At 33.4% G+C, this 14,884-nt stretch overlaps 1 protein-coding gene across 19 annotated transcripts in view; it reads right to left on the reverse strand.

The window, feature by feature from the left end:
* Positions 1-14,884, reverse strand: part of LOC114338881 (formin-J) — a 552,435-nt gene that overhangs the window by 263,574 nt on the left and 273,977 nt on the right. For 17 of the 19 annotated variants that reach the window (XM_050655079.1, XM_050655077.1, XM_050655076.1 and 14 more), the window contains one exon: positions 1,535-1,744. The exons of the other annotated variants lie outside the window; for them this stretch is intronic. In XM_050655079.1, coding sequence (XP_050511036.1) covers positions 1,535-1,720 — 186 coding nt within the window. In that variant the 5' untranslated portion in view covers positions 1,721-1,744. The remainder of the gene's footprint in view (positions 1-1,534; positions 1,745-14,884) is intronic. 19 annotated transcript variants of the gene reach the window in all.

Genomic DNA, 14,884 nt, shown 5'->3' on the forward strand with positions numbered 1-14,884 from the left:
CCATTAATTTTAATTCAAGTACCTATCTATAGTAAACATATTGTATGAATCAAAGTACAAACAAATCAGTATCTAGGTTAAGACATTTATCGAAAAAGGCGAAAATCGATTATTTTAATTCATTCATCTTAAAGAGGCCGAAGTATCTATATGAAGGCTATATTCTTTACTTAAAGGAGTTTCTAAGATTTTTCCTAAATATAATTGTTATTTTTACAGGGCAACAGTATAGGTACTCTAAGAATAATTATTAAAACGATGAAAAATATCTACCAGAACAGCACAAAAGAAAAACACTTAAAAGCACAGCAGAACAGAAAAGCTGCAGGTGAGGACGGAATACCAATGACGGAACAATAACAACTGTAATTAACAAAATCATAAAACACAATAAAATACCGGAAGAATGGAGAACGAACCAATTTTACTATTCAAAAAAGGAGATAAAAAGCAGCCAGAAAACTACTACAGAGGTACCTATCAACTTGTTAAATACTACCCTAAAACTTACAACTAAGATTCTACAGGAACTCATGAATCAGAGGATAAAATTTAGCATACGAACAACAGTGTTTTCGTACTGGAAGATCGTGTACAGATGCAATATTCGTCATAAACCAAATTACTGAGAAATCACTATTATTTGTTTTTCAACCAAGAGGAGTGATTCAAATTTACCGCGCCGTAATGCTTGTTTCTAATTGGTCCAACCGCAGGCAAGTTTACTCCACTGTTATTAAATTTTGACACTAATGACATTTGTTGTTGGCACTTCTGTCATTTTATAGGTTAATTAAGTATATCGGAGATTTTTTGTGTTTTCTGCATTATTCCTTTAATTTTTAGATTTTTAGTCTACTTTTTTATAAAAACAGTTGTTTTTAGAACTCTTTAGCGATGTGTTAGTATGTATAATATAATATGTATGGATTATCATCAAAAGCTGATATGATCAACGAAAAAGGAAGATGAATTTGGTAACTTTTCTAGTAACTTTCTTGGGTGTTAATCTGTCTTTTTAGTTTACTCCTCTTGGTTAAAAAATCAACTATAGAGTATAATAGACCAGCGTTTCTATGTCTGATTGACTTACAGAAAGCATTTGACAGAGTAAGACTCAAATAGTAATCCATCTTCTGTAGAATATAGAAGTCCCCCTAGATATAAAAAGTATTGAAAACATCTACCAAAACAACAAAATGGAAGTCAAAATAGATGGACAATTTACAGAAACTGTAGACATAGGCAATGGAATGAGGCAGGAAGACTCATTGAGTCCTATGCTCTTCAATTTAACCATGGATGAAATCATCAAAAACGTGAATAAAGGGAGAGGATACAGCTACGAATTCAAGCTCAAAATCGGTAAGGAACAGGCCAAGAGGCCTATTATAAGAAGAAGAAGAAGAAGATATTGTCTGTATATTATAATCCCTCTCGAAGCTCCCTTCAACCAACAACCTAATACAGTCCACAAAACTCTGAAATTATATTAATAATTTCACATGTATACAGGCCCTAATTGTACACCTACCTTAAAATGATCTAATGTATCAAGTGCCCTCGCTCGGCCATCTTCGTTGTGGACGCACAGTGCTGACAGCAATTCGAATACTTGTTTCTTGACAGTAGCATTTTGAGTGTCCAACGCTGCCGCTAACTTTCGAATATAATCGGGGTTCTCGACGATGAAGTCCAGTCCTATCCTGGACGAATCCATGCCGAGATCCTCCTTACTGACGGCCTGCAAAAGAAATCATTGATAAGTATACAATTAATTTTAAGAAATATACCAATAAATTAAAAAGGGTAGTTCCCTGGGTTGGCTGTATACCATATAGTTAAACAAACTCTAACATGAAGTAAAACCACTTCTATGTAATCGGTATAATTTACTAAAATCTTAAAAAATCCCAATGGATTGAATAAAATATGTTCAAAACGTTTTCGGACCTATCAGTAAATTTCGTTGCAACACGAAACTACAGCCGCATTATATTCTATTTCAATCAGAGAGAGCACCAAGCACCTCTACCGGTTTCGAAACTTATTAGTCTCTCACCAGGAGGCACATATGCTGCTCTCTCTCTCTCTCTGACCCAACCAGGACAAACGCAGGCTTGCAGTTACGGATTGCAACGAACGAAATGGCAGGGATGCCCTAGCTTGCAACTTTTAGAAGCCTCGGAGGTGTAACCAGAGAAGGTTCCCATTGTTTTCAATCTGGTGGGATGTAGAGTAATATTTTTATTATTATTTTATGTGCTATTAGATTGAAAACTTAGTCTTCTGCTAGTAGTTGCTGCTAGGGCATCCCTGCAATTTCGTTCGTTGCAATCCGTAACTGCACGCCTGCGTTTGTCCTGCTAGGGTCAGAGAGAGAGAGAGAGAGCAGCATATTGTGCCTCCTGATGAGAGACTAATAAGTTTCGAAGCCGATAGAGGTGCTTGGTGCACTCTCTGATTGAACTAGAATATAATGCGGCTGTAGTTTCGTGTTGCAACGAAATTAAAAATGGTTATTCATTTTTGATAAAAATAAAGCGTTCCATAAAGATTGCCTCAAAATAACTTTAAAGTTTCCCAAAGGAAAGGTAAAGTTTTCAATCCTAATAACAACATTAATAATATTGAAAAATATTAAAAATATTAATAAAAGATTTTTAAATTGAAAACTTATTGGTCCATTTCCCTGGTGACACCTCCAAGGCTTCTACAATTTGTAAGCCAGATGGATGCTGCAGTGAAGACAAAAGGTAAGGAATTCTACACTATGCAATTCACAACCCCCGTCTGCAGCTTGGTAAAGTTCCAACGGAAAATGGACCTAGTTACTCTATAGGAGTAATACTAATAAAAAAGAATGTGTGTGTACTTTGTACGCACGTAAGAAGATATTCTTCTATTATATAATTATAATAGGTAATTTAAACGAAGTAAATATACTTAAAATGTTATTTGTACTTATTTTATTTAAAAATCAAACTAATTTTCTTATCTACCACTTTCAAAAAAGAAGAATATCTTTAAAAATTATATAATAATATACTTACAATCATAAAATCTATAAAAAAAAATAAAAAAATAATAACTTGCTTGGGGCTTGAACCCACTTCACGTCTACCGCGCCGTACGAAAGTTGACACCATTTCAAACTGCACCAAACTCTCGTATACGTCATGTGGGAATATACACAAACTAAACGTTTACACCATAAATTTATATGAATTTAATAAAATTATTAGTTTGATTTTTGTCGAAATAAAATACAACAAAATATAGAGTAAGAAAACGATATATGAGATGAAGATTTGTAGAAAGTTTGTTCGTAATCCGATTATGTAAATTAAAGCATTGCCTACTAATAGGTAACTACATTATTTTGTTTACATTTTCCAAATAGATAGGTATTGAAACTATTAGGTATTTCCAACTGAAACATTTAGAATTACGTACCTGCGGCTTTTCAAAACTATTTAAAAAGTCACTATAATTATAAATTTGATTTTATTTCTGTCCACACATCAATAAAAACTAATATTATACAATATTTTTGTTTACCGATAACCTCCATATTGAACAAATATTGACAGATAATTTCAAAATTTCAACACCCAATCAGAGCCCGTATAACAACTAATACCATACTGTCGGTGTGCGCATGCGCGGGGATCAATCAAATTTTACCCTCAATCGATTCGCCGCTAAAGAAGAATATCTTCAAAAAGATAAGAACAAATGAATGAATAAAAATGGTATACATTTTTATTTCCCAAAGGAATTAATTTGCGAACAAATAATATATTTAAAATTGATAATATCCATAGTGTGTAGTTTTCCAGTTACTTTTTCGTCTAATTTTGTTTTATATTTTACCTGAATTTGCAATATAAATAATGCAATATATTATACATAAGATTCCGCATGTTGAATTGAGTCGTAGGACACAAACCACCAGCTACTTAACATTCAATGCTGATGTTTCGTTTGAAATTTAAATCGCAACATTTTGCTTGTACTGAATTCTAACATATCGACAGAAAGACGAACGTCTGTATAAATTTATATCGATTATCTTTGATTTATATAAATGGCGCATAAAATAAATCTATTGAGGCAGGTGATTAAAAATTTAAGCTTGATTTAAATGGAAGTTATGCACCAAAGGGACTTTCAATTCAACCTGGAAGAACTTATTTGTTTTGTATAGGAATTGTAGATAAGTACACTAAGGTGAATATTATATTTATAATTAGTAGTATTAGTCCACAGTACATTGTCCTTTTTAGAAGGTGATTTACAAAAGTCTTAAAAATGGTCTTAACTGCTTCGTTTGAGCGAGTCTACCACTTTCTGAAAAATTTCAGAGTGCAGGTTGGACGCGTTTTCGCGTCCCGTGCAATATTTACGTTGTCGGACTAACGGAACGCGGCTGTAAAGGACATCGCACACATCTTATGGAAAATATAATGTCACTCAAATTCAATAAAATTTATACGAATAGATTCGTTTTAAATTAACGGTCAAATCTTATCATTGCGCCAACTCCATATTTTCAATAATAAGAGCAGAAATTGATATAAATAAATCTGAAATCAAATGGATACGTATATAAGTTAGAGAGAGAAAAAATATTTTATAATACCCAAATTGTCGGTACTCCATAAATCAGCGGATTAGTTTCACTAATCCGCTTAGGCCCAGCGGGATTTAAGGCTCTTTTGAATAGCACCCAGAGCAATAGTAATTGTAACTGACAGTTTTACTGACTCCAAAAATGTGATTTCGATAAACTTTATTTGCAATTTGCGCCGTAATTAATCATAATTAAGAGTTGGCGCAATGATAAGATTTGACCGTTAATTTAAAACGAATCTATTCGTATAAATTTTATTGAATTTGAGTGACATTATATTTTCCATAAGATGTGTGCGATGTCCTTTATCGGACAAGAGATCGACAATCTTTATTAATTAAATGTAAGTACTTTAAATTGAAAATTAAGAGTTTTGTATAAAACTACAACTAGACAAGGGGAAGAAAACCAAGAAATTCAGAAGCGAATTTAGAGAGTAAGGAAGACTGTCGGAGCCCCACACAAACTACTAAAAGCAATAAACATCTCCAGAGAGGCAAAATTTAGACTATACCGAACAGTGTTCCAGCCCACAGTCCTAGACGGAAGCGAAACATGGGTTATGAACAAAAATCAAGAAAATATGCTGAACTTCTGGGAACATATGGAAGATATTCAGGAGGAGAACACATGCAGAGATTAGAGAGTTGTACCAGAAACCAGAAATTAGCCAGATCGTCAGAACAAAGAGACTTAGATGGTTAGAACAACTTGCGAGAATGGCTGGGAAGGTGGGCAAAGGATATGCTGCTGACAGGGGAATGAAAGAAGAGAAGAGGACGACCACGGAAAAAGTGGGATAGCTGTAAAATATTCTATCTATCTATCTATCGTCCGTCGGCAAATTCAAACAAAAATATAACTCCAGACCATCTTTTACCACCTTTAGTCCAGACAAATTAATATATGTATTTAATAGATTTTTACTACCAAAAATGAGATGTTTTAATCAAATATTGCTTCAATTATAATCTGCAGAATAATTTTGAATCACGTTCCGCTAATGAACTAGCTTCTTTTCCTTAAAAGTAGAAAAAAAGTTTCAATTCTATTACTTAATATTTCATCTAAATATAATCGTCTATCAATTTTAACTGTACTAATGACCAAGTATACATTTTCAAGTGTTAAACTGATTGATTTACGATGAGTAACCCGGTTGTAAAAATACCGGCATGTGCCTTAACAAAGCGACATCGGTTTACTCAAATTTCATAACATACAAATGTTATCTGTTTGAATTTACCGACGGGCGAAATATCTATGGACCCGACTTTACCGATGGCCTTAATGATGGTCATTATGAAGCGAGCATGAGGGATACGAAACGATCCGCCTAGCGGCGAGTTTAGAGTACGAGCTTCATAATGATAATTAAATGCAAGTTGTGTACGAGATAGAGTACGAGCTTCATAATGATAATTAAATGCAAGTTGTGTACATGATTTTTTCTATGATCATTCGCAACAAAAAATATATTCAATTTTTTTTTATTTCGTTAATGCCTCAACAACTAATGGCCATTGGCCATACGGTGAATTTGTTTACATATTGAGAACTGTCAAAGCGTATGTATTTGACTCGCTATTGGTCACTGCGCGTGCACCACCTTTATCGCGAATGCCTTATCGCGATTCTGTTGGTTAAAAATCTGTATCGTAATGAAAATCTGTATCATAATGAAGTTCATTATGATATTCTTTTTCTCATGAGCATCTTTCAGTGCGTCACAATTTCTCGATTTCTTTCTAACGCATTAAATTGTATGTGACAGAAAAAAAGGCACGTCGGTGATTACAGACATTTATAACATTTATTCTAGTTGTCCATAGATGGCGCTATAATCGAAAAAAAAATTATTTACGAATTATACAATATATCTACGAATATAATCTGTACAATTTATAAGACTATACAAATCAAAGAAAATACCATTTTATAAATGCAATAAAGACAATTGATTTGTTTTTATACCAAATTGCAAATAAAAATTGACAACTGTCAGATTTACCTAAAATGTCATGTTAGAATAAATGTTATAAATGTGTATTATCACGGACTTACCTTTTTTTCTATCATTTGTGACGCACTGAAAAATGCTCATGAAAAGGATCATACACGTATTTAGTGACATTATAATTGATATATTATAGTATGAGAATAGAAAAATAATAATTCAGTATCAAAATTTAGGTTTTATTAATTCATATTTGTGATTTTCTCCTGTTAAATATGTCATTGACAATGCAAACATAGATTTAAAGTTCATTCAGGGATATGATCATACTGATTGAATAAACATAATACATTTGAAGTATGTTAAAATGTACAGTTTCTAACACACCTACGTTAACAAACGTTTACAAAATATTATTGTGTTGGATATTGTCACACTTTTTATGCAAATATTTCTTATACCAATTATCGACGAATAATGTTTTAGTACAGGTGATAGAACCAATAGCCATTGTTTATAAACAATAAAACAAACATACGACGTACTAAATGGAAAATCAAACTCAAATAGAGTACTTATTTCATATAGGTACTCATAGTAGGTACTCATAGGTCGACCTGCAGCGATCTGTTTAATGGATAAAAATTATTTGATATTAGACTAAGAGCCGCTATAGGTGAAATTTCTTAATCATTTTAGGCACGATGGGACCCTATAACTTAAATAGTAGAACCTAAAAGAAAACGTTTGAACACTGTGCCGTCACTTTTCAGTGGCACATGCGTCGACAGTGGCGCATCAAACTTTCCACTTATGGACGGGATAAATAAATTAAAAGTTAACAGAACTTACTAACAGAATTAAATTTTTTTATTTTTTTTAAGTTCTATGTGATTAACACATAGGATTCATCGTGATTTTAACCCACCACCCCCTTCCCCCTGCCCCCACCATCAAAAACTTCATTTTTCGTTTTTATTTTTTTTTTGGTTGGATGCAATCAATTTTAAAATTTCAAAAAATTCACACGCATAGTTGAGGCTTTTATAAAACATGCCTATTTTTTATAGATCCATAGGTAGAGTGTACATAACCTCAAAAAATTAAAAGAAATTTTTTTTTCAAAAAAGCGTATAACTTTTTTTGAGGAATAGCTGCCGGTCTAATTTTTTCTTAATCTTGTGTGTTTTACAAACACTATATTTTAAATTTTCTTCAGATTTTTCCGTAAGTCTCCCCACCTTCAAAAATCCGAAAAACTGTTTTTTGGGGGGTTTTGGGGGATTTTCCCTATTTTATAGACTTCATAATATATCAAATCAATTTTGTTTTTATAGGTTATATGTAACTTGAAGTAACTGAGTTCTTTAGAATATTTAAAAATCAGAAAAACACGTTCAAACCCCCCAAAACCCCCTTAAAAACAGTTTTTTGGATTTTTGAAGGTGACCAACGTTACAGAAAAATCTGAAAAAAATTAAAAATATAGTGTTTGATAAAATACACAAGATTAAGAAAAAATTAGATCTGCAGCTATCCCCAAAAAAAGTTATATACTTTTTTTCAAAAAAAAAAAAAAATTTTTTAAATTTTTTTGAGGTTATGTACACTTAACCTACAGGTCTATAAAAAATAGACGTGTTTTATAAAACCCTTAACTATGCGTGTAAATTTTTTGAAATTTTAAAATTGATTGCATCCCACCAAAAAAAATAAAATCGAAAAATAAAGTTTTTGATGGTGGGGGCAGGGAGAAGGGGGTGGTGGGTTAAAATTACGATGAATCTTATGTCTTAATCACATAAAACTTAAAAAAATGAAAAAAATTAAATTCTGGTAATTAGGGAGGATATTTTTTAATTTATGTATCCCGTCCATAAGTGGAAAGTTTGATGCGCCACTGTAGACGCCTGTGCTACTGAAAAGTAACGGCACAGTGTTCAAACGTTTTCTTTTAGGTTCTACTATTTAAGTTATAGGGTCCCGTCGTGCCTAAAATGATTAAGAATTTTCACCTATAGCGGCTCTTAGTCTATATGTAATTTAGTATGTTAAAAATTATAAAACATAAGGGACGACCGATATAATTTTGTCCTGACTATAATTAATTAATAACAAAAAAAAAAATACTATTTTTATACATTAAAAAAAATTCGGCCCGGGTAGATATTATTTAACAAAAATTTTTCTAATCAAGTATATTCAAATGGGAAATAAGCCACAATTTTACCTAAAAATGATTTTATTAACGTTTCGACGCCCAAGTCGGGTGTCGTTGTCAAAATACAAAATAATACTAAATAAACAAAAATGTTGTTGCTTAGTAAAAAATTCTTCTAATAATTTATTTAATCTGACTCATTTATGTTATAAAAATTTTTCTAATTTTTCTCTTTGATCCAATTCGAGTTATAAACAATTTAAAACTAAAAAATACGAAAAATGACGATTTTCAATACTTAAAAACACAAGTAAAATTATTATAATTAATTATTATTATTTTTGTAATCATCAAGTATCTAAGTTCAACGAGGAAGACGAAAAGCCCCAGATACAAAGTTTACTATAATTCATCATTCTCTTTGCCTTATCCCTATGCGGGGTCGGCTTCCCTAATTGCATTTCTCCACAAAATTCTATTTTGGGTCATATCAATGTTAATCCCCTTTACCAACATATCCTGTCTCATCGTCTCCCCCAGGTCTTCTTTGGTCTTCCTCTCCTACTCCTTCCAGGAATCTGCACTTCAGCTATTCTTCGTATTGGGTGATTAACGTCTCGACGTTGAACATGACCAAACCATCTTAACCTATGCTCTCTTATTTTGGCATCAATTGGTGCCACACCTAGACTTCCCCTAATATACTCATTTCTAATTTTATCCTTCTTTGTCACTCCACTCATCCATCTAAGCATTTTCATTTCCGCCACATGCATTCGTTGTTCCTCTTTCTTTTTAACTGCCCAACATTCAGTTCCGTACATCATAGCCGGTCTTATGGCTGTTTTATAGAATTTTCCCTTCAGCGTCATTGGAATTTTTCTGTCACACAACACACCACTCGCTTCTTTTCACTTCATCCATCCGGCCCTAATTCTACTGCATGCATCTCCATCTATTTCTTCATTACCCTGTAATACCGATCCTAGGTACTTAAAACTATTGCTTTTCACAATCATTTCACAATCCAAAGATACCATTTTATTTGTAGTAGCTCCGTCTTTAAATGAACATTCCAAATACTCTGTTTTTGTCCTACTAACTTTTAAATCTTATTCCTCCAGAGTTTTTCTCCACTGTTCCAGTTTTTGTTCTAAGTCTCTTTCCCTATTTCCTACTAACACGACATCATTAGCATACATTAAGCATCATGGAATGTTACCCTGTAGTTTCGCTGTTATCTGTTCCAAAACTAATTAGAATAAATACGGACTAAGCACAGAGCCTTCGTGCAATCCTACTTTCACATGAAATTTATCAGTCTCTCCCACACCTGTCCTAACACTAGTCGTTACTCCCTCATACATATCCCTCACAATCTTTACATATTCACCAGGGACTCCTTTCTTATTGAGAGCCCACCACAGAATCTCTCGAGGAACTCTATCATAGCCTTTCTCAAGATCAATGAATACCATATGAGCGTTTGTTTCTATACTCCTGTATTTTTCCATCAATTGTCTTATAATGAAAATTGCATCTGTTGTTGATCTACCCTGCATAAAGCCAAATTGATTTTCGGATATTTCGGTCTCTTCACGTATCCGTCTATCAATTACTCTTTCCCATATTTTCATGGTGTGGCTAAGCAGTTTTATAGCCCTGTAGTTTGTACATTGTTGTATATCTCCCTTGTTTTTGTAAACAGGTACCAGTATACTGCTTCTCCATTCGTCTGGCATTTGTCCAACTTCCATAATTCTATTAAATAGACCTGCTAGCCACCTTGTTCCTGTCTCTCCCAATGCTCTCCATACTTCCCCAGGAATATCATCTGGTCCTACCGCTTTGCCTTTCTTTATTTTTTGAAGCGCTTGAGCCACTTTCTCGTTGGTTATATTGGTGACCATTGCTGCTACTGTCTCCGTTGACTCTACAGGCTGTCTGTCAATTTCTTCATTTAATAAGCTGTCAAAGTACTTTCTCTCTTTTTGACATTCCTTTCGTGAACTAGTATTTTATTATTTTCGTCTCGGATACATCTAATCTGAATAAAATCTTTTGCTTTCTTTGATCTCTGTTTGCCTATTTTATATATCTTCGTTTCGCCTTCCCTGGTATCAAGTTGATCGTATAGGTTTGAATACGCTTCTGCTTTGGCTTTTGCTACTGCTACTTTCGCTTCCTTTTTCGCCACCATATAGTTTTGAATAACTGTGTCGGATCTGGTTTCTTGCCACTTTTTATATAATTTTATCTTCTCTTTTATTTTTCCTTGTACTTTGTTTGACCACCACCAAGTCTCTTTATCCTCAAACTTTTTTCCTGACGTTTTCCCAAGTATTGCAATAGTAGTCTCTCTAATACTACTGGCCATTTTTCTCCAAATTGTATTAGGGCTTCCTTTCATGTTCCAACAAATTTTTTCTACTATTCTTCTTCTGAATAGACCTTCTTTCTTATCTTTCAGCAGCCACCACTTGATTTTTTGTGGTCCTCTCCGATATTTTTGTTTAGTTTCGCTTTTTACTTCGATGTCCAGAACAAGCAGCTTATGTTGTTGGCTTACTGTCTCATTAACTATTACCTTGCAGTCCTGGCATTCACATATGTCTTCTTTCCTTATCATGAAGTAGTCTATTTGGGATTGATGTTGTCCACTTTTGTATGTAATAAGTTGAGAGCCTCTCTTTTTAAAGAATGTGTTAACAACATGTCATCTCCAGCTTCATTTCTAGTTCCAAAGCCTAATCCCCCATTATATTTCTATTATATGATTTTTTAAAAATAAATATACTTTAAACAGTTTGTTTTAATTTTTTTTAAACACCAAACTAATTTTGTGCCTACCGCTTTCAAAAAAATAAAAAAAGTATAGGATTGCACTGGATTCGAACTCAAGACCTCTCGATCTCTGGTCGAATGCTATACCAAATACGCTACGAGGACTGTGTCTGTATCGGTTCGGACGTACCTAATGACAATTCACGGTAACAAACAGACAAGGTGAAGTATAATAAATATACAATAAAATGTTTTAATAATACTCATCTTCTCCTGAGGAAGACAAATCCAAAGACACAAAAATTATAATAAATATATTTACTAAAAACAAACACTAATATATTCTTTTCACACCTTTTCTTGCACTGATATATTTATACATAACTAGAAAGATTTAGCAACTAAACGCCATACTGTCTGTGTGCGCATGCGCACAGTATTATGAAATTTTACTCTCAATCTCGCCTAAAGAAGTATAACTTCAAAAATAAAAATAAAAAAGGAGAAAAAAAAAGAAACTTAAAATATTGTCTAATTTGAAAATTTAAAGTTAAACTATGTCTTTCTTATTAGTTTGTTAAAGTTTTAACGTGTCGCTCAGTATTAATACTAATCCAAAATTGTCTACAATAATTGCTAACTAGCTTATTACCTCTTTGAAAAAGTGGTTTGACCATATTAGTTTTAAATGAGAAATATGACTAACTTTTTCAAGATTACTTTTGTAGGACATGGACATGCATCTTGTAATGTCTTTTCTAGATGACAAGAGATTTTAATTATATTTGAAATAAATGTAGATATTAACATTGTGGTAGTGAATTCGACAAAACTTAAGATAAAACGGTTTAGATTTAGCACAGTTAAATTTAACTATCAACATTAGATACCTACATTAATTACAATATTTTACAAGGTAAGTTGTCAATCGAGGTAGCACAGAAAATGACAATAAATATCTGTCCATACCACCAGATTGTCAACAGGTGGAATACTTTTTTATCATACAGGATGCCGAGGAAATTAAGATGAGTGAATTTTAAATAATTCACAACCCGTCTGCTCAGCGTGGTAAAAGCTCCAACAAGAAAGATTCCTTAATACTCAAACAAAAGAGTAAATTAATTCAAAATTTATAAACATTCTCAATTTCTTTGCCACACGAAAATGCAGCAGCTGCATAATACTATGGTCAAATCTGAGACTTCAGGAAAAGTCTATACCGGTTTCGGGGGTTGTTTCTCCCTCATCAGTAGTCCCATATCCTCTTCTCTTAGATTCTTCCACGTACCACACTTTAGGCCTTTCCGAATTGCAAAAAATAAAAATAAAAATATATATAATATATATAATCTTTAGACCTTCTACCCTCTCGGGTGTAGGTATTAACGTGTGCTCTGTTAACAGTGCACAAATCTCTTCCATTGTTTCCTGTCCTGTGCCATCGCCTTTGCTTCGTTCCATGCTATTCCTTTTTTGTCCAGAATCCTTGCCATCGCTTCGTTCCATGTCTCTCTCGGTCTTCCTCTACTTCTTTTTCCCTGCACCTTCGTTTCCCATATCTTTTTAACTGGTACTTCTTTCTGTAGTCGTTGTAGATGCCCCCACCAACTTAATTGTCTTTTTTCAACATACTCCATCATTGTCTCGATTTTCAGTTCTTCTCTTATGTAGTTATTTCTTACCCTATCCCTTCTAGTGACTCCTTGAACTCTGCGTAGATATCTCATTTCTGCTGCCTGTATCTTATTTTTCTGTTGTCTATTTAGTACCCAGGATTCACATCCGTATGTAAGTACTGGTCTGTATATAGCCTTAAATACCTTGATTTTCGTATGTTTCGATACTTCTTTCTTGTTAATAATTGTTTTTCCTATTGCGTGGTACAGTCTATTCACTTTATCAATTCTTTTGTTGATCTCAGCTCCCTGTCTACCTGTTTCTTCAATGGTTACTCCCAAGTACTCGAATGATTGTACCTGTCTAATCTCTGTATCATCTACCTGGACATGCACATCCTCTCTTTCTTTAGCTATTACCATTACCTTCGATTTCTCTTTGTTCATAGTCATACCATACTTTCTTAAAACTGTGTTCCATGTTTTTACGCTTCTTTGTAGCTCGTCTTCAGTCGCTGCTAAAATTACTACATCGTCGGCAAATGTACAATCTGCTATCTCCGTGCTTTTCAGATTTCTATACCCTATGTGTAATGGTCTGACTTTTGTTTTTGATTCTTTTATTATTTCGTCCATAAAAGTAATAAATAGTAACGGGCTCAAGCTTCCCCCTTGTCTTACACCTTCAGCTGTTCTGAACTGGTCAGATATCATATTTTTACTTATCACACGGTTTCTAGTGTCTCTGTATATTGATTTAGTTACCTGTATAAGCTTCTCTGGTATGTTTCTGTTCTTCAGACTTTTCCATACTTTTGATCTAGGTACTTTGTCGAATGCTTTTTCCATATCAAGGAAACTGAGGTACGTTTTTTTCTTCCTAGATAATCTTTTATTTATTATATCATTTAACGTAAAAATGTGATCTTGTGTACATCTACCAGGTCTAAAACCACTTTGCGATTCTTCTAAAGTTGGTTCTATTATTTTTCTCAGTCTACTCTCTACTATTAGCTCATAAACTTTCATCACTGTACTTAACAGAGTTATTCCTCTATATTATTGCAATTCTTGTTGTCACCCTTTTTATGTATAGGTACAATCAGGCCAATCTCCCAGTCTGTAGGTATTTGTTCGTCTCTCCAAATCATTTGAAATAGTTCTAATAACTTTTGTAGTCCCATATCACCCATGTTTTTGATCATTTCCGCCGTAATTTGATCATGACCTGGTGCCTTTCCATTTTTTAGCTTCCTAATCGCGTCAGTTAGTTCATCCATTGTAATTTTTGGTATAAATTCAACTTCTTGTTCGCCAGTTCTTTCTTCATCTTCTTCACTTGTGCTGTTTGGTTCGTGTTGTAGTAGTTTCTGGAAATATTCTTTCCATCTTTTCATAATGCTCACTTCATCAGTCAGTAGATCTCCGTTCTGATCTTTTAGTGATGTTACTTCTTTATGTTTATTACCTCTTATTCCTTTTATGACCTTATAAAATAATTTCTGATTGCTTCTGCTATCGTGTTCTAAAAATAAAAATATAAAAAATATAATGCAAGGAAAAATAGAAGGAAAACGGAATCCAGGCCGTAGAAGAATGTCGTGGATGCGGAATTTGAGAGAGTGGTTTGGCTGCACCACTAATGAACTTTTTAGGTCAGCTGTAAACAAAGTCAGGGTAGCCTTGATGATTTCCAATCTCCGATAGGAGTGGCACAAGAAGAAGAA

The sequence above is a fragment of the Diabrotica virgifera genome, chromosome 6 (genome assembly GCF_917563875.1).
Source record: "Diabrotica virgifera virgifera chromosome 6, PGI_DIABVI_V3a".
In the NCBI taxonomy this organism is placed as follows: Eukaryota; Metazoa; Arthropoda; class Insecta; order Coleoptera; family Chrysomelidae; genus Diabrotica; species Diabrotica virgifera.